This window comes from Cervus canadensis, chromosome 12 (assembly GCF_019320065.1).
Source record: "Cervus canadensis isolate Bull #8, Minnesota chromosome 12, ASM1932006v1, whole genome shotgun sequence".
In the NCBI taxonomy this organism is placed as follows: Eukaryota; Metazoa; Chordata; class Mammalia; order Artiodactyla; family Cervidae; genus Cervus; species Cervus canadensis.
Genome location: NC_057397.1, coordinates 51,893,746 through 51,919,089, shown reverse-complemented (window position 1 = coordinate 51,919,089; position 25,344 = coordinate 51,893,746). Strand labels below are relative to the sequence as shown.

The following is a 25,344-nucleotide window of genomic DNA, read 5'->3' as shown; positions in this document are numbered from 1 at the left end:
AACAGCTTTCAGTCTTTGACTATATAAATTTCTAACCTCCCTCACCGGTCACTTTACGACAGTGAAGCAGTTACTTCAGGGCCCCTTACCCACAACATCAAAGCATCTTAGCCCTTTAGTAGCAACCGGCATGAAAAGAAACAAACAACAATCAGGCTTCAAAGAGAAAATCACAGAAAACACCTTAGTTTGAAGAAAGACTAACTCGGTAAGCAAGAGAGGAACAAAGGCAAGGACATGGTGAAATGCCACTTTTTAACTTCCAGTTAAAGGAAATTCCACCAAAAATTACTTGCAGGAGCCTAAATTCTGAATTAAACTCAGGGTTCCGCACCTGTCCAGTTGTAGATTGAATGAGATCTGGCCTACCCAGATCCAATATCCCGACACATGGGACTCCCTCATTTTTGGCAATCTAAATACGTTTTTTATTTCTCTTGGTTCCGTCTGGTAGGGGGATTCTGTGGGTTTAACGAAAAAGGGTATGGTTTGGAGCGGAGGCACTCTGCACAGAAAGTAGAGCAACACGGGACCAGTGCAGCCACTCCACAAAAAAAGCAGTCTGCACCGCCAGCAACGGTCACAAAAAACCTACTCCCAACACAGCCCCCGCAGCTGCCACGCCAGCCGCCGCCGCTCGGCCCGCCCCCCAGTGCTCATTGGTTCTCAGCCCCGACGCCGACCCACAACCTCTTGCCTATTGGGCCAGACAGGACCTGGGGCGGGGTGCGGAAGTGAGAGCTTGGGACTCCTGAGAGCCGCCTTCTGGAGCGAAGGAGGAGGGGCAGGAGGTGGCACCGGGGGAGGGTTTCCCGAGGAGGGGGCGGCTATGGCAGCTGCGCGGAGGCAGCGGCGGCTGAGACAGAGCGCGCGCCCGGCTTTGAATGAGCGGGGCTGGGACTGAACCGGCGGAGCGCGAGCTAGAGGAAGCGACCGGCAGCGCGCGTGCGCGCGCCTTGTGTGCGCGCGCGGCTCGCGGCAGCTCGGAGCCTCCGCCGGGCGGGCGGGGAGGGGGAGGGGCAGGTGAGTGTGTGCGGCTCGCGCGCCCTCGGGGGGCTTCCCTCCCCCACCCCCATCCCGATCGGGACCCGGTGTGGTGGGGTGGGGGGGGCGGGGTTGTCCTCTGCTCTTCTCGGGTTAGCTCTCCTCTCTGCCCCGCACTTCCCGCCCTCCCACCTTCCTTTTCTTTCACCCGGTCTTCCCCCAAACCCAGGCCGACTGCCACTCTAGGATACTGCTTCCGGGTCAGGGTGACCTCTGGGGTGAGGGACCTGCGACCCGGAGCGGGCCCGGGTCAAGCAGCACTCATCATGCTTCTCCCGCGTGGGAGACCGGCTGGCCGGGCCCCGGCCCGGAGTCTCCCCTCTCCCCATATCTGCCCCCCAAGGGGAAATCTGCACCTTCTTCCTGCCCTTTCTCTACAGGCCTTACTCCTTCCCAGGCAGATTTTTCCAAAATCCAAATCCCTGCCCACTGGACACCCACTTGGAGCAATTGAGAGCGTTTCACCGAACGCCGTACGTATGGCGTCGGATTGTGTAACCTGAAAACGCTTCTGTTGATTTTTGCATCTGTACAGTGGGTATGATTTCTTTTTTTTTTTCATCAGTTAATTTCAGGTGGGTAATCTGAAGTTAAAGCATTTTAGTTTTGAAACTCGTTCCTTTTGAGCCTATCAGGAGACTTTGTTTTGCCTTTGTAAGAGCCTCGGTGGTGTTTGAGGGTCTGGCTTTGAGTTGCCAGAGGCGGCCGGGTGTTGAACTTTACCACCTGCTCTCACATTCTACTTTTGCCCTTTCTCTTGCCGCTGCTGAACTTTGGTTTTTCAAATTTGAGTGAGGTCAGGTGGTTTTATTTTTGGAGCCTTGCGATCTACCATAACCTACTTTAGAGAGTTACAAACTTAATTTGAGGATTTCTGTACTGAAGTAGATCATATGGAGCTTCAGATTTTGGTATTAAGAAAATTCAGAACTATCGTTTCAGAAATTCAGCAATTAATGACTTGTTTAGTGTGTACCAACATAGATTTTGCCTTGGCTTATTTAACGATTTATGACATAGTATGATATAGTGACTCTACAGAAAAGCGGTTTACATGGAATTACAGGGAGGAAAGGTACATTTAATCTTTCAGATTCCAATGCAGCATTCTTTTTTAAAATTGTAGGTGAATCTTTTTCACTTGACATAGCCAAGCTGTCATTGCTATTGATTTCCTAGAGAGATTATTTGTCCATAAGCCCTGAAGGTCTTGATACTTATTTTGGCTTTTATCTCAGGTTTTTGTATTTTTGTAGTAATTTTTAAGGAAATCTTAATTTTAAAATTGTATTAGCATTTCTCAGTCCTAGTAAGTAGTTTGAAGCAGTCAAAATGCCGGTAGCCTACGATGTGTACTTCTCAGATTAGTGATCTAGAGAGCATTTCAAAAATCAACTGAGGCATTGAGTGTCAAAGAGGTCTCTTAAATGGGATGTGGTGTGGGAAGAACCTTGGCTTTGGGGTCAGTCTCTTTAACTTCTGGGTGAGTGAATGTGAGTTTCACTAGTAGTTGAGCCTCATCTGTTAAATGGGAATAGTGAAATTCACCTCCTTTGTCGTTAGGATTCCTGTGAGGCTATAGAAACAAAATAGATGGTCTCCAACTATATTGAGTGCTCAAGGAATGATAATTTCCCTTCATTTAACAAATATTTGAATACCTACCATTAATTTCCCTTCATTTAACAAATATTTGAATACCTACTATGTGCTTGACGTTGGCTAAGACCTAGAAATAACCAAACTGAGCAAGACATGGGGCTCTGCCTTCCTAGTCCCTTGCATTGTCACTAGCTTTTGACACTTGAGCAATGAACAGTGTTTCTGTGTACTGAGTGGGTAGTATTTCCCATCACCCAGGGTAGCTGTATCTGTTACAAAGTAGATGCTTGAACTGGATTGGAACACTGAGTAAACACAGATCCCAAAGAATATTCCTGGCTTCAAATCAGTGTAATTGATAAAATCAAAAATGTTGCTTGATGTGGTTAACTTGATTGCATTTCCCAGCATTTTAGTTGCAGTTGGTCAGAAAATTAATCTTGAAAATTATAATACCATCATTGAATTGCTAAGATGGTTTATTGTTAGTGAGGTAGTCTTGGTTTTTGAGTTAAGTAGACCTAGGTTTGAATCTAGATCATTGGCTGTGAAAACATGAACTTACTCTTTGTGCTTCAATTCTATGAAAAGAGAACAATAGTATCTATCTCATAAAATGGCTTTATGGGTTGAGAGAATACCTAGTGATACCTAGTGCTTGGCACATAGTAGCTGGTCAGTGAATATTAGTTTTTCTCTTTTATTAATCATAAAAGCAAATTTTCCATAAAATGAAGATATTTTTAATTGCTAGGGAAAGAATTCTGTTCTGGTGTCAGTAATAGCCCCACTTGACAATTTACTGTTGAAACAAAACTTTAGATTTTATTTGTAGGCACCGTTAGTCATTCACATTGACAAATACTTATTGAACAATGATATGTAGCAATATTTATGGCAGGGTGATGACCATTGTTACCAAAACTTCACATGAAACTTATTCTCAAATCTTCATTCATATAAATGCTGAGACTGACTCTGCCCCAGTCCGTAAATACTAAACATCTTCTTCCTTCAAACATCCTGATAGAGGGTCTCCTCAACTCTTTCCCCTTTTCCGCCTAGTGCCACATGCTCTGCAGTTTCTTTCCTAGCTATCTTTTTTGTTTATATTTTTTTCTGAAAATTCTAAATCTTCATTTAGGAAGTTTGCTTTCTTTTGGTTGAGTTTAATCCTTGACAAATCAGCCTTAAAATGAAGCTTTTATTCATCATCTTAATTGTTCAGATTATTCTACTTGTATGGAAGCAATCAAATCTTTCTTCCAGTTCTTACTTTGCAAACAGTAACTGGCAAGGTAACATGAACAAGATCCTCACAGGAAGGATTGTGCTGGATGAATACAGTATATAGAAATAACTGTGGTACAAAATGGAAAATATAGGTACAGTAAGAGAAAAATACTGCAATTAAAACTTTGCAATAGTTCAGTAATAAGTAATGAAGCCTTATGCTAGGAGACCTCAGTGGAAATAGGGAAGAATATGGGCAGTATTAGGAAACAGAATGAAGTCTTTTTTTGTAGTTGGCATATAAGGGGATAAGACAAAGGAGGAGTCAAAGTTGTTGCATTTTTTTAACCACTGTTGGGTGGTTTACCACTAGTAACCCACTGTTTGGAGATGTTTTTGACAGAGATATTTATAAGTTATTTGAACAGTGAGATTTTTAATATATTTTTTGTTCAGTTTCTTTTAGAGTCACTGTTCTTTTCATCCTCTCAATCAGTAAATCAACTCCAGAAATTAATGACATTGACCATTGTTTCATGTACTTATTTACTATTGTGTATCTTCTTTGGTGAAGTGCCTATGCACACCTTTCACCCATTTTTTTAAAAATTAGGTTTTCTTACTGCATTTTGGGAGAGCCTTATATATTCTGGATACAAGTCCTTTATCAGATATATGCTTTGCAAAAGTTTTCTCCTAGTCTGTGACTTGTCTTTATATTCCCTTAACAGTGTCTTTGAATTATATAAATTTTTAATTTTGATGAAGCCCTGTTTATCCATTTTCTTTTTTTTTTTTTTTTAGTTCTACCACTTTATTGCTACCAACCCATCTTCATCTCCCTCCACCCTCGTGCACACATGCTCAGTCAGGTAATCCCATGGACTGCAGCCCACCAGGCTCCTCCGTCCATGGACTTTTCCAGGCAAGAATACTGGAGTGGGTTGCCATTTCCTTCTTCATATCCATTTTCTTTTAATGGGTTGTACTTTTGGTGTCATTATCTAAAAAAATCTTTTCCTAACCCAGGTCACAAAGATTTTGTCCAGTTTTGTTTCTCTAGCAGTTTTGTAATTTTAGGTTTTACATTTACATCTGCGATCCATTTTGAGTATTTTTTGTAAATGGCATGAAATATGGATTATAGTTCTTCGGGTTTTGGTGGCTTTTTTTTCTTTTGCATATGGATATCCAGTTTTTCCAGTACTTTTTGTCAAAAAAACTCTTTTCTCCACTGAATGGCTTTTACATCTTCATAAATTTCAGTTCTTCATATTTTATGGGCCTATTTCTCTACCTTCCATTTGTTCCATTGATCTGTTTATCAATCTGTTTATCAGTTGACTCCAGTACTATACCATTTTGATTACTGCAGCTTTATAACATATCTTAGAATCAGGTAGTATTAGCCCATCTGCTTTAATCTTTTTCAACATTGTTTGACCATTATAGATCCTTTATATTTCTGTATGAATCTTAGAATTAGCTTATCGAATTTTAGAGGAAAAAGCCTCCTGAGAGTTTGATTGGGATTTCATTGAATCTGTAGTTCAGTTTAGAATGATTTGCTATCTTAATAGTATCAAGTCTTTGAGCCCTGAAAGATATTTGTAAAAGTTAATGAAGTTCTTTAAATTTCTCTCAGCAATATTTTATAGTTTGCAATATATGTTTTTCATTAGATTTGTCCCTAAGTACTTCATATTTTTTGTACTCTTACAGATTTCTTAGAATTTTAGTTTGTGATTGTTTGCTGTTGCTACATATAAAAATACTGTTGATTATAGATTCCATTAAATTTTCTACATAGAGTATAGATACAGTTTTACTTCTTCCTTTCCAATCTGAATGCTTCCTTTCCAATTTGAATCTTATTTTCTTTTCTTGCTTGATTGCACTGGCCATAGTGTTGAGCAGAAATGGCAAAAGCAGATGTGCTGGTGGGAAGTAGCCAGTTTTTCACTGTTAAGTCTCAAATTACTATAGGCTTTTCATAGGTGTCCTTGGTCAGGTTGATAAAGTTCCCTTCTATTTCTAGTTGGTTGTGAGTTTTTAAGGAGTTTTGTATCTATGTTCATAAGATATTGGTCTTCAGTTTTCTGGTAATGTCTTTGGTCTAGATTAGTATTAGCGTATTGCTAGCCTCAAAGTGAGTTAATAAATAATCCCTTCCCTTCAGTTTTCTGGCAGTTTGTATAGAATTGGCACTACTTCTTAAGTATTTGATAGAATTCACTCATGAAACCATCTGGGCTTAGGGTATTTTTAACTATAAATTCAATATCTTTAATAAATTTAGAGATTTTCAAGTTATCTCTTCTTGCTGTGTTTTCATAACTTGTTTCTTTCAAAGAATTTGTCAATTTCACCTTATCAAATACAGGTGTAAAGTTATATCTCCTCAATATCCTTTTCATATTTGCAGACTCTGGTAATGTCACCTCTCTTTTCTGATATTGGCATAATTTGTTGTTAGGGACGTAAGTTTTGGATTGTTATGTACTTTTGATTAACTGACCCCTTTATCATTATGAAATGAGCATTTTTATGCCTGCTAATAGTATTTTCCCTAAAAATCTACTCTCTGACATTGAAATATTTTAACCTTCTTTTGCTTTTCTTTGAGTATTTTTTATCTCCTTTGTTAGCTTTTTGACTGTAACTGGACTTTACCCCTCAGAGAATATAATTGAATAGATTTGCTGGGGGTGGGCCCATTTTTCAGTATTTCTTTAAATATGTGTGAGCCCCTGGACTAGATGATATCTATAGTTCTAACTTGTTGTGTACTTTTAAGTTACTTGACCTCTCTTAATTTCCTCATCTATAAAATGGGTGTAATGAAATGCATCTAGAAGTTGAAAGTTTAATAATATTTTGAAGAGTATTACTATGTTCATATGATTCAAATTTCAAAAGGTAAGGAAGACTCAGTACATTCTGTTTCATACTCTTTGATTGTTTTACTAGAAAACAAGTTATAAATAAATTGCAAATAAATATTTAAGTACAACTTAGAAAACCACTCTGAGAATATTTTGAAAAGGTTTTTTTCCTCTCAACTGTTGAAAACTCTTCAGAACTTTCTTGTCAATATGATTTACATTTTAATCTTTAAATTTACTGTGTTTTATTTGTGCTGTCTAAAGGAAAGTAAAAATATGTCTGATTTTTACAGTTCAAAGTAGGACTTTTCAGGTTGACTTCAGAACATAAATATAGCTTATGAAATCACCCTAATGCATTTATTTTTGTGCTTTTTTCCACAGGTTTTGATTTCCATCATGGCTATCACACAGTTTCGGTTATTTAAAGTTTGTACCTGCCTAGCAACAGTATTCTCATTCCTAAAGAGATTAATATGCAGGTATAGAAATTTTATGTTCAGATTGATCTGGTTACCTTCTTGCTAATTTTGGATACCTTCATAACTTCAAAAAGGCAGGGCATATTATATTTAAGCTAAGTATCTTGATTGCAGTATTCATGCATTAATCTCTAGTATTTTTTTAATATTTTCTCAGATTTTTACATGTTTTTTCAGATCTAGAAAGTGGAGGTTCAGATCTTTTCATCAGATTTTTACATCTTCCATTAATATAGCTGTACTGTAGAATTTCGGAGATAAACAAACCAACTTTCATATTATAATCATCACGAAGTTTTTATGTACATAATTGTTTTATTATCAGGATATTTTCAAGATGATTAGGTGGAATTAGGCATAGGTATTTCTTTACATAGTAGTACATTATGAGTGTTATGTTTATATTGGAAAAAGAAAAGTTTAACAGGAAAATCCCCAAAGAAAATAGATTTTCCTTTTTTTTTTTGATCTCTTAAATAATATTCCAGAATGTACAGGCAGTGCAGTCTAGGTAAGTCCTTCTGCTTCAGTAAGTCATTCAGAGACTTGAATTCCTTCTGTTTTGTCATTCTGCTTTACCCAGGAGATGCAGTTCCTGAATGGTGTGCCAGGGCACTTCAGGGCTTGCGTTACTCTCACAGGGGTACCGAAGGGTGCTCTAAATTTCTAATAAAACACACTGAATGTGATAATGTCTATTGAACACTATACAATCTGTGGGCTCAGGGTAGTTCACGTTTGTAACATTAGATCCTGCAGTATTACTTTTGATGATGTTCTTGAATATTTGAGATAAGTTTTGTATTTGGGGTGACCTATCTTTACAAAGCTAGGATTTTAGGTTGTAATTAAGAGCAAGCACTAAACCAGAATTAACATGGAACAGAAAATGAAGCTGACAGAATCCAATCTGATTCCAAGGCTTGAGAAGCTATACAGTATCCAACAGGTACACACATTCTATTAGTAAGTAATTGTAGTTATTAAAGAATGAAATGAAAATATTTTTTCTTTAATTTCATATGTGTTTTTTTCTAATGGCTACTAAGCAGGTAGGACATACATAAGTATTATTTGGGCCTATGTACTTAATCAGTGGAACTGTTAGGTATTTCTTTTGACCTAGAGTACTGTGAAAAAAGAACCTGCACAGCAAGAGTTGGATAGAGTAAAAGAGGAAATGGAAGGTAGTCAGCTCTCTTTTTTAGTGGATATGATTTAGAAAATACACATAATTCTGTTCACAGCCTACTGTCCAGAGCTTAGGCACCTGCTGCAAGGGAGGCTAGGAAATGTATTCTGTGACTAAAGGGCCATTTTATAACTACTAAAACTCTGAGGATTAAGTGGCGTAGAATTTATTGTTAGAAGTAGCATGACCAGAAAGTAACTAGGTTAAAGCAGGATGAGAATGGGTATTAATGCCAGGAGACTAGAGGTTGAAAGGAATAAGTTGTTTTAACTGTGGTGATAAATTCTAGGTGTTTTTCTCTTTGCATCTGTTATTTCCAAAAACTTTTGTTGAATATAGGTTACTTTTAGTATAAGTTATTGCAAAGTTCTATCATCTATACAAGTTTCCCTGGTATCTCAGTGGTAAAGAATCCACCTGCAATGCAGGAGATGTGAGTTCCATCCCTGGATGGGGAAGGTCTCTGGAGTAGGAAATGGCAACCTGTTCCATTATCCTTGCCTGGAAAAGTCCATGGACAGCGGAGCCTGGCGGGCTACAGTCCATGGGGATACAAAGAGTCAGACATGACTGAGCACATACACATGCATTATCACTATAAATTTCTCTTGTCAGTGTAAGCATATTTAGGATTGATTGTATGTTCAATTTTAAAGAAAACTGACCTTTGTTAGAATAAGCTTTTCTTAATTGTCAGAAGGAACATAGATCATGTACTCTAAAATACAGGTTTACATCATAAATTTAGGAAGTAGACTATAATACTTTTTTATTCATCCTTTAAACAAATAAAATAGGATTTCTAAACTTAGCTGACTTTACCAACTATCTCTAAGCAGGTGTTTCATAAATTATTTGACATGAAGCAAGTGACTAATCATTTATAATAGCTATCATTTTTTAATGTCATTAAAAAGCAGGCACGTGTCTATTTTAAATATGTCAGTTAAATCCTCACAGCAACCTTGCAAAGGTCGGTTTGAATACCTGCCTTTTACAGATGAGGATGCTGAGGCTCAGACATAGGTAATTCTGACCAGATTCATAATTAATAGAAGTAACATTGAAAACCGTGGTTTCCGCAGATTCCATTGCCCATGCTCTTAACAACTCTATGACAATACCTATCTTGTTTAGTGTAATACTTCACTAATCCTTAAAAGTTACTGAGTACAGTTTACAATTCAACCCAGTGATTTTCAAACTTTTTAATAGGTTAATAGTAATCTTAATAAGAAACCAACTATGTAAAACAAAAAAAGCCAGGCCACCCTGGTTAAAACAGCATAGGTATCCCAGAGCATCACCTACAGAACTCACAGAACTCTCAGGAGTGTGATTTGAAACCAGGTTCTGGTTTTGTTTTTGTCTTTCTAGTCATCCTGAGTTTGACTGTAATTCTGAATCCTAAGCCAAAAAGCAGTGTGTAATTCTGGTCCAGTATTTAAAAACATTGAAAAGATATCTGATATATGCCTTTCTTTTCATATATTAACAAACAACTGTTAATTATTAAAGTAAATAATTCAAAGCTGCAGAAGACCTTGTCTGTAAGTCTTAAGTTACTGTCTGTAATGCTTTTACTTATGCTTGTTTTGATGGTTTCTTGAAATAAATTATTTCATATTTTTGTTTTAGATCTGGTAGAGGACGGAAATTAAGTGGAGACCAAATAACTTTGCCAACTACAGTTGATTATTCATCAGTTCCCAAACAGGTAAAACTTTTTTTGTACATTGAATAAGTATTCCTGAAGCATATTTTTCAAACATTAATATGTCATGAAATTAATTTTGTAGTCATGGTCAGGATTTTTATTGTTTTATTGTTAAATTTCTTTATTCTAAAATTTTAACTTTATTCTTTATTTTCTATTTCTCTGCTGAGATTTTCTATTTTTTTCATTGGTTTTAAGAGTGTTTGCTGTTGCTTATTGGAGCATTTTTATAATAACGTATTTAAAGCCTTAGATAATTCCATCATTTGTATCATCTTGGGGTTGGTGTCTGTCGCTTGACTTTTTCCATTCAAGTTGAAATTTGTTGATTCCTTGTTTGCTGAATAATTTCAAGTTATTTCATGGATTTTTTTGAATATTACGTTTGGGACTCTATCTTATTTAAATCCTATAAGAAATATTGTTATTTATTGTTTTATCAGGCAATAAACCCAGTTAGGGATAGATTGTAAGTTCCAGTCCTCTTTCTGTGGGCTGTAGTTCTAATGTCAGTTCAGTTTTCGAAGCATTTTCTTTTGCTTTGTTTGGTTGTTTTTATTTTAATGATTGAAACAGAATGTCTAATTCACAGAGTGTTTCTTTCTTAACTTTTGATCTAGTTTTGCTATCTGGCATAAAATGTATATTTTCCCATTGGTCAAAAAATTTTGAAAAAACCACTGTTTTAGAAAGCTCATTTTTGTAATGAATGATTAAATTTTGGACTGACAGTGCTGATCATTTAAATTTAGACAGATGTGGAAGAGTGGACTTCCTGGGATGAGGATGCACCCACAAGTGTCAAGATTGAGGGAGGGAATGGGAATGTGGCAACACAGCAAAATGCTTTAGAACAACTGGAACCTGACTATTTTAAGGACATGACACCAACTATAAGGAAAACCCAGAAGGTACGTTAAAGATGTGTGCTCCTGGAAATTAAACTGTTAAACTGCTCTTCAGATTCCTACAATTAAAACTAGACAGTCTACTTAGTATTTGATAGAAAGCTGATTTCTAACTGTCAATTGTGTTTTCTGTCATATTAGAGAAGTTTATATATTCAAGTGAGCTGGCCATAGATCTGGTAAATTGTACCCCCACATCTTTTAAAATTGCATCTAAGTGTTCATAGAAATCCTCCTGTATGTCAGATTCTAGACTCCAGTCTCTGCTGTGGGGACTAAACTGAATAAGATACAGTTCTAGCCTTAGAAGAATTCATAGATAGTGATATCTACAAACTGATAATGCTGATAGCATCCATTGTTTATAACATTATCAAACTGATGCAGGGCTCTGAGAATTTAGGGTAATTGTGGTGGGTTTGCATAGTCATTCACACTTTATTTTATCCCTTTTGAATTGAATGTGGACAGTCACTTCACTATGCAGGGAATTAGAAAAAGAACAATGGTTAAGCATTTTTCTTTCTTTTTATCAAAATAGTACATGTACATTTAAAATTTATTTTTAAATTAAAGAGTATAGAAGAGCTTATAATGAAAAGCAATAGACTTCTGCCCCATCATTCTTCAAACCAGTTCTACTAGGAGCAGCCACTCAAAACTTTTTCTGTTTATCTGTATACAGTATTCTTATCTTGCTATTCCTAGGCCAGTCACAGGTATTGTCTACCAACTTCACACTGTGGTAATGGGGGTTTATTTCATACCACCCTTACGCCCATTTCATAACGTAATGGTGTTATTCCAGTCTACCTCATCAGTCATCCTGCTGTTTCCAAAAAAAAAAAAAAATTAAGTGCCATTTCTTATTCAATCAAGCATTGAAAATATTTCTTATGAATATATTTCATAAAATGAGGACACTGTTTATTCTGCATTTCTCTAATAGGGTTTTCACCCTCTTCTACCTTCCAGTCAGTTTCAGCTGTGCCTTTATTTTTAGATGTTCAAGGCTGATAACATTGACATAGTGTAATAACAACATAGTTGTTTTTATTGAGTTGTCCAAATGTCTCAGTGCTGAAAAGCATTAGGTTGTATATTTTTCAAGGAGTTTTAAGTGAATTTCTTAGTAGATGAATGCTTTTTGCTTTGAAAGTCTTTTGCTGCTCTTAATAGGAACTTAGTATATTACAAGTAATACCTTAATAAATTAAAATGAAAGTACTTTTAAAGTACAAAGCTAATACTAGTAGCTTGAAAGAGTTAATGTGTTCATAGATAGCCACATGCTTAGAGAACTGGTTATACTTATGGTAGGACAGTGTACCCTATCCTACCAGAGGATATGCTTTAAGAAAGTATAGAACAGGAAAGAAAGGTAGAACATATTTAATTATAAAATGCTTTGGTCAGTTAATTCATTTGTCTCTTTTTATAGAATGGTGTGTAAAATGTTTCTGTAATTCTATTTCAATTACTCTTTCAGATCATCATTAAGAAGCGAGAACCATTAAATTTTGGCATCCCAGATGGTAGCACAGGCTTCTCTAGTAGACTAGCAGCTACACAAGATATGCCTTTCATTCATCAATCTGTAAGTGTGTTAATGGTATCTAGGCAAGAGCTTTTTTTTTCATTTCTGTTTCCTTTAAGGAAAAAGAAAAAAATTAAAATGACTTGAACATAGTATTTGTATGACTTTGAAACTGGTTTAGCAGTTGCCAGCCCTGTCCTTTTATGAGACTCTAAATTACATCAGATACTAAGATCAGAGTCCATTGCACACATAAAAGATGTAGACAAAATGTGAAAATATAAAAATATGACCTTTAAAGAGATTACTAAAATTTAACCTTAATAACAGCTTATTTTTAAGTAAATTATGAATTGTTAAGTTAAAGACTTGTATGTACATTTAAAGTGTGGTTTAACTTAAAATGGATTTGACTTAAATACAACACTTTTAAGGACAAAAGTAGTGAAGGTTTATGTTTTCAACCTTGGAGGCCATCAGATCCAGCTTTGAAATTTTTAAAACACATCACTATCCAAACCCATCCCCAGTATTGATGTGTTTTGATTATTTTATGCACAGCTTATTTTATGCAGTTATCTTATGCATTTAATTATTTCCTCACTAACTAAACATTCCAGAATGAGCATTTTCAATGGTTTGTGGAAGGAAAAAGTGAACTTAGAGGCCTGGCCTGGGGAATAGTGGAAGGTAGTGTGGCCAGCCTAATGGTGTCAGGTAAGGCAGTAAGACAGGCAAAAGGAAGCACAATACAAAAGTACTCCAGGAAAGAGTAAATTTTTCCTGACTTCTTATTTTTGTCAGACAATAAGTGCTGTTCAAAAGTCTAGAAAATTACTTGCGCTTAAAGGGAGATGACTGTACTAGGTTGGAAACGTAGGTTCTTCCAGTTCACCTCCCCAGCACAAGAGTAGTCCAGTCAAGCATCTCTAATCCCATGTGGGGTCAGCCTCTCTCTTCTCTTTCCCCCACTTACACACTCCTTCTTCTTACTCAAGAGAGAGAAACAGAAGAAATGTCCTATTCTTACTTTTTCCAAACTAAAGTAGGAGAAAGTAAAGGAAAAGTTAGGAAAGCAAAGGAAAAGTTAAGGAAAGTAAAGTAAAGGAGAAGTTAGTATGTAAAGGAATATCCTTTAAAACATGAAACAGGAAGAAAGCTGGACTTGCTAAGACTTGCGTATGGAAGGTCATGCGTCTCAGGAAACCCCTTGGTTCCAGGCACACCAGGGGCAGTCATTTGATCCTGGAGAGGATGTGATAAGAAAGTGAAGAAGACACAGGGCAGTGATGAGGTCTGAGTCATGCTTTAAAATATATACTCTTCTTGACCACTGAGTGGAAAAAGGATGAAGCAAAGTTAGTCCACTCAGTCGTGTCTGACTCTTTGTGACCCCATGGACTGGGGCTCGCCAGGCTCGTCTGTCTTGTGGGATTCTCCAGGCAAGAATACTGGAGCGGGTTACCATTTCCTTTTCCGGGAGATCTTCCTGACCCGGGGATCGAACCCGGGTCTTCTGCACTCCAGACTGCAGGTAGACTCTTTTCCGTGTAAGCCACCAAGGATGGCTCTTGACTGTTGTAATTTTGTTTTGTTTTATTGTAGCCTGAATTAGGTGACTTAGATACCTGGCAGGAAAACACCAATGCTTGGGAAGAAGAAGAAGATGCGGCCTGGCAAGCCGAAGAAGTTCTGAGGTATCAGTAATATTTGCACAGCCGCCGGAGTAGAACCGGTTTTGTTCATGTTACATTTAAGGTCAAGAAAGTATCTTTTGCCAAATGTTCTATTTTTCTTCCTTCTCATTTGAGCCCTAGATAATCTTGGATAGTTTTTTTGTATTTCAGACTACATGTGCTATTTTATATGATTAAAACCTCACGGAAACCAACAATTTAAAGCATTATAGATACAAAAGAATAATTTACTAACGAAGAAGGAGATTGTCTACATACAGACACCATATTGTACTATATGCTTTATGCTTCATTCCCTATAAAATACATCTCTTGAAATGTCCTGCTATGAAATGTGAGTCACGACGATATTTTAATATTTTCTCTAGGTCAGAAATTATACCTTTAGTTTTGTTTCGCTGTGGTCTAGCGTAGTCCAGCACTGCCCATTCAAGTATAGTAGTGAATAGCACCGCTGTTTTTCTGGTTGTGTCCGGTCGTAGCTGCTGCATGCGAGATCTCTGCTTGCAGCGGTTGGACTCAGTTGCAGCACTCGGGCTTAGTTGCCCCGGGGCATGTGGGATCTTAGTTCCCTGTGCTGTGTGCTCAGTCGCTAAGTTGTCTCCAGCTCTTTGCGATCCCAAGGACTGTAGCCTGTCAAGCTCCTCTGTCCATGAGATTTCCCAGGCAAGAATACTGGAGTGTGTTGCCATTTCCTTCTCCTGGGGATCTTCCCAACCCAGGATCAAACCCAAGTCTCCTGCATTGGCAGGCAGATTCGTAACCACTGGACCACCAGGAAAGTCCCCAGCACTGCTATTTGAAAAGAATTTGTGTTACTCTCTACATTTGTATGTGTGTTTCACCTGAGGTACTTGAAAACCCTGAGGTAGATAACGTAAGTCATAATACTTACTGCCTACTCTACAGAAGATACTTTTTCTGGAGGTTGACAAGTTTGTTTTTGTTGGTTATGTTCTTTTTTTCTTTGTTTTTGTGAACGGTGAACTTAATCCTTGCTACTACCACATTAGATCAAAAAGTAAAAAGAAAATTTACCTTGAGAGTTTGTGACTGTTTATCACTGATAAAAACTCTATGTAAATGTATCTGAATTACTTTTGTGATTTAAGGATGATAAAGTAAAATATAGCAGTATGTTTTCTTCAAATATGGTTTTTATAATTGGGATAGAAAATGAATTACCCTTATCTGACCATCTTAAAACAACTGATTTCATTTTTGTATTTTCCTTTCCTGTGTTTACCAGTAAATTATAATTACCTTGAGTAGCCAGCAGAGGGTGCAGTTAAATAACTGAGAGTTAAGATCGACTTTTTTTGGTCTTGTCAGTACTTTTTTCAGCATTTTTTTTTTTAAACAGAAGGAGGTCACATTATAAAAGTCAGTAAAGGTGTGAGAGTTTTAAATATTTAGTTCCTGTTTGATAATCATTCAGTATAAAGGATAATCATTCAGTTTTAAAATTGGAAACAGCAACATTTATGTTCCACGAATTGTCAAAAAAAAGATGTCACTTTTTTAAACTCTGTTTCTTTTGGATATACCATAGAAGTCTGAGTATTTTTAGAACATTTTGGAATTGGGATTCTAGTGATGGTTGGTTTATCAACAACAAGGATAAAGAAAAGGGCTATTCATTTTGAATCCAATCATCTTAATGACAGCACTGTAGAGTTTGTGAGTTCACTGATCATAGCTGAACATTTACGGTATAAAAACCATCTCTTTTTCACCCTGTCATCTTGCACCCTGAACAAAACAAGACAAAACCCCCCTGCAAGCTCCATGCTTTTGAAACAACAGCTTGGGAGGCGGAGACTATTAGTCAGTAATAGACATGCTTCATGCTGCAAGTTGCATAAGTAGAGCCAAAGACACCTGGAGGCTTCCACATGTTGTTACCACCCCCAGGAGAACACTGAGAATTTGAAAAGTATCCATAATCCATGGCTTCTCACCTAGCCTGTTTCCCATTGCTACTTTAAATACTACCAGTACCATCATCAGTATCATTAAGGAAAAAGATTCTGGTACTTTAGTCATTCCAGACATGTATCTGGACAAGAAAAATACATTTTGTCAGCAGTAATGTCCAAGTTGCCTCTGGTACCAGGAAGATTAATTGTTGATGCTTATATTTCGGCTGGTAACTAGGTCTGAGCTGGATTATCTTATTTGTAACCTAGCAAGCCTTTTATAATTCTTTTTCTTTTTTCTGCCACTGACATTTTGATGTTTTTAGTGCGTATTATCAGCTTTGCTTGAAAGTAAACAGAGCTAGTGAAAAATAGATTTTTTAAAACTATTCTTTTGAAATTTTAATTAGGTGGTGGTGATGGTCAAAATGTTGCCTAAAATAAGTCTGTCTACTTTGTTGAATTTTGGTCATCCATACCTCTGCTTACTCCCATTTATAAGTATGATTGAGAATCATATATATACCTTTCACTCACTGTAGCCAGCTTTGAGCTATCCCGTGTGTGGGTAATCCACGGTAGGTTTTTCTGTGTATAACCCAGTGTTGCCTGTCCTGTGCCCTCCAGCTTCCTTCCTCACTCGCATGCTTCTTGACTTCCTGTCTCAGACCCTAAGCCTTCAGATCCAGGAGCAACCTCGGTTCTCCTTTCTCCTCTTTCATTACCCTATTCCTATCCCCACTTTCCATACAAGTCAGTCAATAAAGATAGTGCACTTACTTGTGGAATCTAAAGTATAACTCAGGGACTTCCCTGGTGGTCCCGAGGTTAATACTTGGCCTTCCTATGCAGGGGTGTGGGTTCGATGTGGCCAAAAAACCAAAACGCAAAGCAAGCAATGTAACAAATTCAGTAACTGAATTTCAGTACCACTGAAAGTGGTACACATCAAAAAATCATTTAAATAATAAATAAAATATGGCACAAATGAACCCACCTACAAAGTAGAAACAGACTCACAGACATAAAGAACAGACTTTGGTGCTGGATGGGGTGGGAGGTGGGGGTGTGGATCGGGAGTCTGAGATCAGCAGATGGAAACTGTTACATAGAATGGGTAAACAGTAAGGTCCCCTGTATAGCACACAGACTACATTCAGTATCCTGTGATAAACCATAATGGAAAAGAATATTAAAAAGTATATATATATGTGTATATATAACTAAATCGCTTTGCTGAACAGTAGAGATTAACAGAACATTGTAAATCAACTATAGTTCAATTAAAAAAATCAATAAAGATAGAAGTGTTTAGTGGTTCTGTATCAGTGGAGTTAGGGAGGGGCTGGGGGAAGACACTTCATAAGTGTAATTATTGAATTTCCACCGTCTGTCCCTTCATGAGTGAAGTGAAGTGAAAGTCGCTCAGTCATGTCTCACTCTTTACGACCCCGTGGCCTACACAGTCCATGGGATTCTCCAGGCCAGGATACTGGAGTGGGTTGCCTTTTCCTTCTCCAGGGGATCTGCCCAACCCAGCAATCAAACCCAGGTCTCCCGCACTGCAGGCAGATTCTTTACCAGCTGAGCCACAAGGGAAGCCTGAGAATACTGGAGTGGGTAGCCTATCCCTTCTCAGCAGATCTTCCTGACCCAGGAATCGAACTGGGGTTTCCTACATTGCAGGCAGATTCTTTACCAACTGAGCTATGAGGGAAGCCCTTCATTAGTAGAGCTAGTTAAATTTTAATACTTAGAATTCTAGCTTCTAGTTGGAAGGTATGTCTTTGCATTTTCTTTTTGCATTGTGCTCTGTACATCTGTGTTCTTGATATCCTTGAGCTGACAAGCTTTTAACTATTATCATAGCAGGATATTTAATCCTAAATCCACAAAAGGAGATGTGGTCCAATGGAAACAGTGTTTTAGTGAAAATAACCTGAAAAGGAGTCAGGAGATATAGGTTCTTAGCCTTATACTTAATCTTATGACTTTGGCCATTTTACTTAGCCTGAATGCCCCGTTTTAGTTATTCTTAAAACAGAGATAATACCTTTTTTATTTTGTAAGTCATGTTCTAAGGATTAAAAAAAGTACTATTTTGAAAATCCTTGAAATTTTCAAAGCAGTGAGAAGAATGAAGACTTTTTAAACTTACATTTGATGATAGTAGAAGGGAAGTGCTGTTTCTTTCTGGACCTTATTTGCCATTTTACCTGTGTAGTGTTCTCTAAAAGTAAAAATATGCTTCTTTTCAGGCAGCAGAAGATAGCAGACAGAGAAAAGAGAGCAGCAGAACAACAAAGGAAGAAAATGGAAAAGGAAGCCCAGCGGCTAATGAAGAAGGAACAAAATAAAATTGGTGTGAAACTTTCATAACCAATGTTCTTCAGATGTCATAGTGCCAGTGGGAGAAACGCGAGCTCTACAGCCCAAGCAGCATTTGTATGGAGCCATGAGGATTTTCAGAATACAAGTACCCTGCTTGATTTTAATGCATTCATCAGCCAGCCAGGACACCAGGATTCTCTCAAAGTCCCCTGAACTCTTAATGAATGAGACTCAGAGAACAAAAAGGACTCATGAGACCATATTTTCTTCAATGTGTTCCAAGTGTAAGACAGTTGTTTGTTGAAGAGAAAGTATTACAAATGGAATATATCAGTACCTCTTCAAGCTAGTGTTTCTAGCTAATTCAATGGGTGTAAATAATTCTGTGATGGGAAAGAATTCCGCTGTCTATAGTGCTTTCCTTCAATGTGCATAATGTTAAAATAAATAATTTTAAATATTTGTTTGTTTCCATGATTACCCAACCTAAATCAGACAGACTTGCAGGGCTTTGACTTCTTATTTCTATTGTCAGAAGCTGGTGTTGGCATATATTTGCTCTGACTTCAGCTGGCATTCATTAAGGCATCTGGTCATTTCAGTTTTCAAGAAAATGACATTAAATGCAATAATTTTATTTATCACAAACATTTTATACATCATTTTTCTTTTAGATGGTGTTGTAATGTTTTACTTATTTGTAATTTATATTGCATGTATAAACATACTGAAAATCAGCTAAAATGGCAAATTTGTTTTACATTATTATAATTTGTGAGTTTTAAAAGCTAGTATTTGCAGTTTTCCCCTGTCATTGTAGATTTTACGATGTTATGGTATCTTTAAGTACCTTAGCTCCTCTCTGCCAAAAGCCATTAATTTACAAATGCATAAAGCCTTCAGTTCTACCGTTTCAAAGCTTTTAGATGATTTCTGTGTCAGTTTTGTATAATATGACATAATGCAAGTTACCTGTGTTGTTGACTAAGGTAACGTTGATTTATTAAACCAAGATAGGAATAATAATACTTATATTTTTGGATGTTGACAAGCTCCAAAATAGTTTTCAGGAAATATAGACTGTGTTCATAGGGAAAAATGTAGATTTGATAGTTTAAAATCTCATTAATTTTGTCTCCTCAATTAAAATACATCCAGCCTGACCTTCTTTGGCTTTGGAATTAAAGATTTTTACTTTCTTAAAAGTTGCTGCCCAAAATTAACATTTTGTGAGTTTTTTAAATGTCATAAATACAGGCCAAATACTGCTAATTCATTGGAATTAAAGTGATATTTCATAGTAAAATCACAAACTATACAATAAACTCCTTAAGTTCTTAGCCTAAGCATCTAGACTAAATGCAGTTGTTTTTTTATTTTCTTAAAATTTTTATTGGAGTATTGTTGATTTACAATATTGTGTAAGTTTCAGATGTACAGCAGAGTGAAATTGGTTGAAATTTAACTTTGGTTAAAAGCTTCCTGTTAGAGTCCCAAGCTCTATTTTCAGTTATGGTTATTAGAGAGTTTTTGCCAGTGAACTCCCAATTAAATAGAATTAGACTCAAATTTGTAATAAAAATGAATTAGTTTATGTCTTTTGCATTTATTTATTTTTAGTTATTATGGGGATGCTAATGTGATTTCTCTAAATTGGGGGTTCATAAAGGCTAATTTTCCTTTAGTACAATTGGTTTTTACTGCTTTTCTGCAGAGTGGACAAGTATTGAAATCTGCTTTGGTCATGATTTTCATGTGTGACATTTTTTTGTTTGATTTTTTAATTTTTATTTAGAAGTAATGACTGGATAGAAATCACAGTCCATATGATTAATTAGGAAGAAAGAGATTTTTCTCATGGAAAGAATAGATTGAATTCTTATATTTTTTGATCTCTGTTGGTGTAAACTAGACTCTTGTATTAAATTGGGTATATTGTCCCAATAGAAGCCGGACATATGATAAGCCCTTTATAGTAGCAAACTGGTTCCTTTAGCTTCTAAGTTTATGGTTTCTGTTTTTGTTTCCTTAATTTTAGCAAAGGATTATCAGCTTTAGGAGCTTATTAGTAGAAGTAAAAAATTCAGGATTCATCCTCTAGTTGAATCCTGGCTCTGTTTTAGTGGCACCTTTGAGTCAATACTCAGCATCTGAATTCCTCATTTTTGACATGCACTTGCCTGGGCAGTGACCATTCCTGGATGAAGATTGGTGCTTGGGAAGCAGGTGGTAGCTATGGAAACTGGCGTCTGGATTGATCTTCAGCACCACTCTACAAGCTACTACAACAGGATAAATCTAACCACAGCTAAAATGTTCCAAAAAGCCGAAATTTTGTCAATATAGGTGTACCTTGTTTTATTACACTTTGCTTTATTGTGCTTTGCAGATAGTGTTTTTTTTAACAAATTGAAGGCTTGTGGCAACCCTGTGCTGAACAAGTTTTATCAGCACCATTTTTCCAACAGCCTTTGCTCACTTCTTTTACATTTCCGTATTTTCACAATATTTCAAACTGTTTCATTATTATATTTGTTATGGTGTTTTAGGGGTGTGAACCACACCCATATAAGACAGCAAATTTAATGGATGAGTGTGTGTGTTCTGCCTACTTCACCGACTAGCCCTTCCACTGCCTTTCTCCCTCTCCTCCCACCTCCCTATTTCCTGTGACATGGGAATATTGAAACTAGGCAAATTTAAAACTCTACAGTGGCTCCTCTGAGTGCTTAAAAGAAAGGAAGAGTCACACAACTCTCTCTAAATCAAAAAGCTAGAAATGATTTTAGTCGTGAGAAACACCCACTGAAAGCTGAGAATAGGCCAAAACTCGGCCTCCTTGTGCCTAACAGCCAAGTTGTAAAGAAGATGGTTGGGTCCATAAAGAGTTTATTTTGGTAGCTTGTTTTTCCCCTTTTACACAGATTTTTAAAATTTAAGTTGCTCTCCCCTCATATCAAAGACAGCTTTTTCCCTTTGTGTCACTTACTTCCATTTTCTTTAATGCACCCAAGGCTGCTCCAAGGTTATATCAACAGCTAGCAATAGTTTGTTTACTTGGCTTTCTACCTTTTATCTTCAGTGTCCGTTTGTCACAGCCGTTGGACTGCTCAGTAACCAGAGTAAGTTTCATGAGTATCCGATGCTTTTTCACCAGAAGCCTCAATCTCCTAGGGCTAGAAAGAGACACTTTTCTAGGAGCCTGCCTGTCCTCCACCCCATACAACAGATTTCTACCCTTGCAGAGCTGCTGTGGACACTGTAATCACAAGCTGGAGTGTTATAGAGAAACTCTTGCCGGGAGTCTGTGGTCACCCAAGTCAATCTCCACCTTCCCTATCAGGGAACTTCCATGGCTATTTCTGCAGGGACTGTGCCTATTTACCACTCTGATCACATCCATTTTGAGAGCTGCTCAGAGTTCTCCAGCTGCTGTAGAGATGCAGCAGTGTTAAAGTTCCTGCAGCTGCGAATCTTTTAAATGGAGGTGGTGGTTTTAAGGATTAGCAGAGACAGTGTTCAGTTCAGTGCCTGATGCACACATAACAGGTGCTCGGCAGTGGTAGGTGTTGTCGGCTCCTCTACACGCTTCTTCACGAGCCCCTGCACATACTTCCTCATGGGATCCTGGGCACACCTCCCATGTATCACACCACCCATTGATGTTGCAGCCCTTTCCCTGAGCAGAGTGGAGAAAGTTGACTGATCTTAACTGAGTTCATTTTTACACACCTTTTAGTTGACCTATAGTAAGAGGACACATTTCCCTGGTGCTAGGCACCACCTATGAATTTTAACTGTCAGTGAACGACTCCTCGTAATCCAGGAAGGCATACATTATCCCCACTGCATGTGTAAGGAAACTAAAGCTTAGAAAGGCATTGTGTGCCAGCTTAATTTAAAAGAGAACAGTAAGCTTTGAGAGCAGGTTTTTTAGTGGTTATTCAACCTTCTAAGTGGACTATGATTTCCAAAGCCTCTCTTCTCTTGATGAAACTGAGCTGCCAAAGAGTGAGCTTTTAGGAATTCCTGTCTAGTTCTTACTTAAATGGCGCTAGTGGCAAGAACCTGCCTGCCAATGCAGGAGGCGTACGAGACGTGGATTCTATCCCTAGGTCAGGAAGATTCCCTGGAGGAAGGCATGGCAACCCACTCCAGTAATCTTGCCTGGAAAATCTCACGGATAGAGGAGCCTGGCAGGCTACAGTCCATGGGGTCACAAAGAGTCGTACACGACTGAGAGACAGCACCACACAGCACTGTGTGAAAATTATTAAGACTGCTTTCATTTTGCATTTTCTCCATACAACCAAGTCAGAAATAACATCCTGGTTCAGAAAAATTAAATGTCAGTTTAAAATGCCAGCACCTATTGTTTACTGTAGAAAGTGAGGCTACCAAACCACTTCAAACTCTGTTAGTTATTTGATTGCAAGAAAAGAGAGGAAGGATCTTATTCACCATCAAATTAGTGAAATATTGCTGTTGTTAATGGTTGTTAATGCTGTTGTTCATAGTCTATTAAAGCTATGGTCTAGCAAACTTTTAATTTTTCAGTTATTCAAATAGCTTTGATCAGAAATGATAACTTTCAAGGAACAAGAGTGAAAATATCTCTGAAGGTGAGTCAGGTAAGATTGCCACAGGGAGGAACTCTGTGGCCACGAGGAGAAAAGTTCTGATACCTGCCTTTAACAGCATTCAGTAGGGGAGCCTGGGCTTCTCCGGCGGCTCAGATGGTAAAGAATATGCCTGCAATGCGGCAGACCTGGATTCCATCCCTGGGTGGGGAAAGTCCCCTGGAGAAGGGAAAGGCAACCCACTCCAGTATTCTTGCCTGGAGAATTCCACGGACAGAGGAGCCTGGTGGATTATAGTCAAACAGTCAGACATAACTGACTGACTAACACACACACAGACACAGGGGAGCCTGGACTGTGGTTTTACATCATCATTTCACATCCATAATCCCAGATGCCTCCATGGCCTCTGTAGATGGAACGAGAGATCCTCTTCCCAGTCAAATCAACGGAGAGTGGCCAGCAAGTTTCTGTGAGAAATGGTTAGAAAACATTGCCATTAAGCAGGAAACATCTCCATTAAGCATTCAGTTGTTTAGGACAGTAGAGGATGGAGTCCTTCAGCATTATCCAGAGTACTTACTCTTCTAATGAACTGAGGGTTACCACCAGGAGCTCTTAGATGAACTGGCAGTTTTCAAAAAACTGGTATATGGTGAACTGGCTTTCAAAGTGTTCTCAGAGGTGACCCTGGAACCACAGCAGGAGATGAGAGAGAGGCAAATGGGAGGTCTCCAGGCCTGGTGTCCTGTTCCCAGATCTGCACTTTTATGTGTTCTGTGTATTAGGTTTTCTTTGATGTTGAAAAATTATTTTGAGAGAGACATGCCATGCCTTTTACAGAACATAAACATTGCTGAAATATTCCAGTATTTTAACACAAACTCTTTTGAATAGCATCTAAACCTTTTTTAAATTTTAAAATTCTTTGAGACCATTGTATAACCATTAGCTACCACAATCATTGTGACTGAGGGAGAATCAGTGGTCAAAGTGGAACCTGTCTTCCTGTGGTTTAAAAATAACTACCTGACTTACTTCACTCTGTAAAATAGGATCTGGGTTCATTGTAAAGCAATTATCCTCCAGGGAAGAGGACGGGAAAACTACCTGATAGAAACTTGTATTCTATTTGGATTTCTAATTGATTTTCCAGGACCATTGGGGGTTTGTTGACATTCTTTCAAGACTTGATTTCTGTAAACTGCGGTTTCTAATGGCCCAGGTTACTGCTTCATTGTACACATTTTGCCTGGCAACACTGGGAATAAGTGAATTTTGTAAAAGAGCTCACTGAGCCAAAATGGAAGTTGGAAACCACCCCAAAACTTTTAAAATGAAAAATCCTCAAGAGAAAAACATATCAGACCCAACCACTACTAAGGCAGGGCCTAAGACAAACACAAATCACAGACTTCCTTTTTCTTCTGCCACAAATGTCAGAAACGCTTGGCATCTGAGTGTATTGCATTTTTTTTTCCTCCTTTCTGAACGGCTCAACTTGGAAAGGTCAGCCTATCCCTTTGGGAAAAATCTTTTCTTGTAAATTGGAATGTTTGCACACAAAACTGTAGGAAATGTTTAACATTTGCTTTGATGGGGCAGCAGTTTGTTCAGTAGAGTAGAATTGTTCTCCTTTTTCCATTTTCCTGTCTGTACATCACAGGTACCCAAATTATGGAAAGCAACTTTGAGGTGCTTTTTTTCTATGGGGTCAGATGATCCTGTCCACAAAACCAGCCAACGCCTTGGACTTCCGAAATGCAGGCTGTGTTCCATCTTTTATTTACTCTGAGGGACTCATTTGTAAGACACTTTGTTCTGAATAAAAGCAGTAATTTTCCACAGACTATACATAGTGAAACCCTGGAAAAGGAGGAGGAAGGGATGGTGGAGGAAGGAAGTGTGGAGAAAAAAAAAATGGAATAACCCAAATAACCGCTCCAAGTTCTCCTGTTTTACCTTTGCACAAATTTGTTTCCATGTGTATAACACATGTTGTACAGTGTCCAGTGTTTCAATGAATTAACTTTCTGTGAGTCTTCTGGTTTACATTTTAAAAAGATACAGGTCGTTAAGACAACAAAACAAGTTGCTGTTTGTGATCAGCTGCCTCCAAAGTGATAATCAACATAAACATTTGTGGTTCATGGAGAATTCTCCTTCACCAGAGCCCATCTTGCCATCCATCTTGAACTGGTGAAGGAGAACAGTGCT

At 37.7% G+C, this 25,344-nt stretch overlaps 1 protein-coding gene across 6 annotated transcripts; it reads left to right on the top strand.

The window, feature by feature from the left end:
- The first annotated feature begins 793 nt into the window (after positions 1-793).
- On the top strand, positions 794-19,896 carry EBAG9 (estrogen receptor binding site associated antigen 9). 6 transcript variants are annotated; one of them, XM_043483801.1, is made up of 8 exons: positions 794-1,023; positions 1,425-1,517; positions 7,149-7,246; positions 10,077-10,155; positions 10,908-11,066; positions 12,553-12,660; positions 14,206-14,297; positions 18,475-19,896. In XM_043483801.1, exons 3-8 carry the CDS (start codon positions 7,164-7,166, stop codon positions 18,593-18,595), a joined length of 642 nt encoding a protein of 213 aa, XP_043339736.1. In that variant the 5' UTR covers positions 794-1,023; positions 1,425-1,517; positions 7,149-7,163; the 3' UTR covers positions 18,596-19,896. The 6 variants fall into 6 exon arrangements, with proteins under 6 accessions (XP_043339736.1, XP_043339734.1, XP_043339735.1 ...); XM_043483799.1 differs by having other exon boundaries at positions 1,425-1,619; XM_043483800.1 differs by lacking the exon at positions 1,425-1,517.
- Positions 19,897-25,344: the final 5,448 nt, after the last annotated feature.

Coding starts and splice junctions, on each gene's coding strand:
- EBAG9 (XM_043483796.1), top strand. CDS start 1,311: ATGCTTCTCCCGCGTGGGAGACCGGCTGGCCGGGCCCCGGCCCGGAGT. Junction 1,518..7,148: donor AGAGCGTTTCACCGAACGCC/GTACGTATGGCG, acceptor TTTTTTCCACAG/GTTTTGATTTCCATCATGGC. Junction 11,067..12,552: donor CTATAAGGAAAACCCAGAAG/GTACGTTAAAGA, acceptor TTACTCTTTCAG/ATCATCATTAAGAAGCGAGA.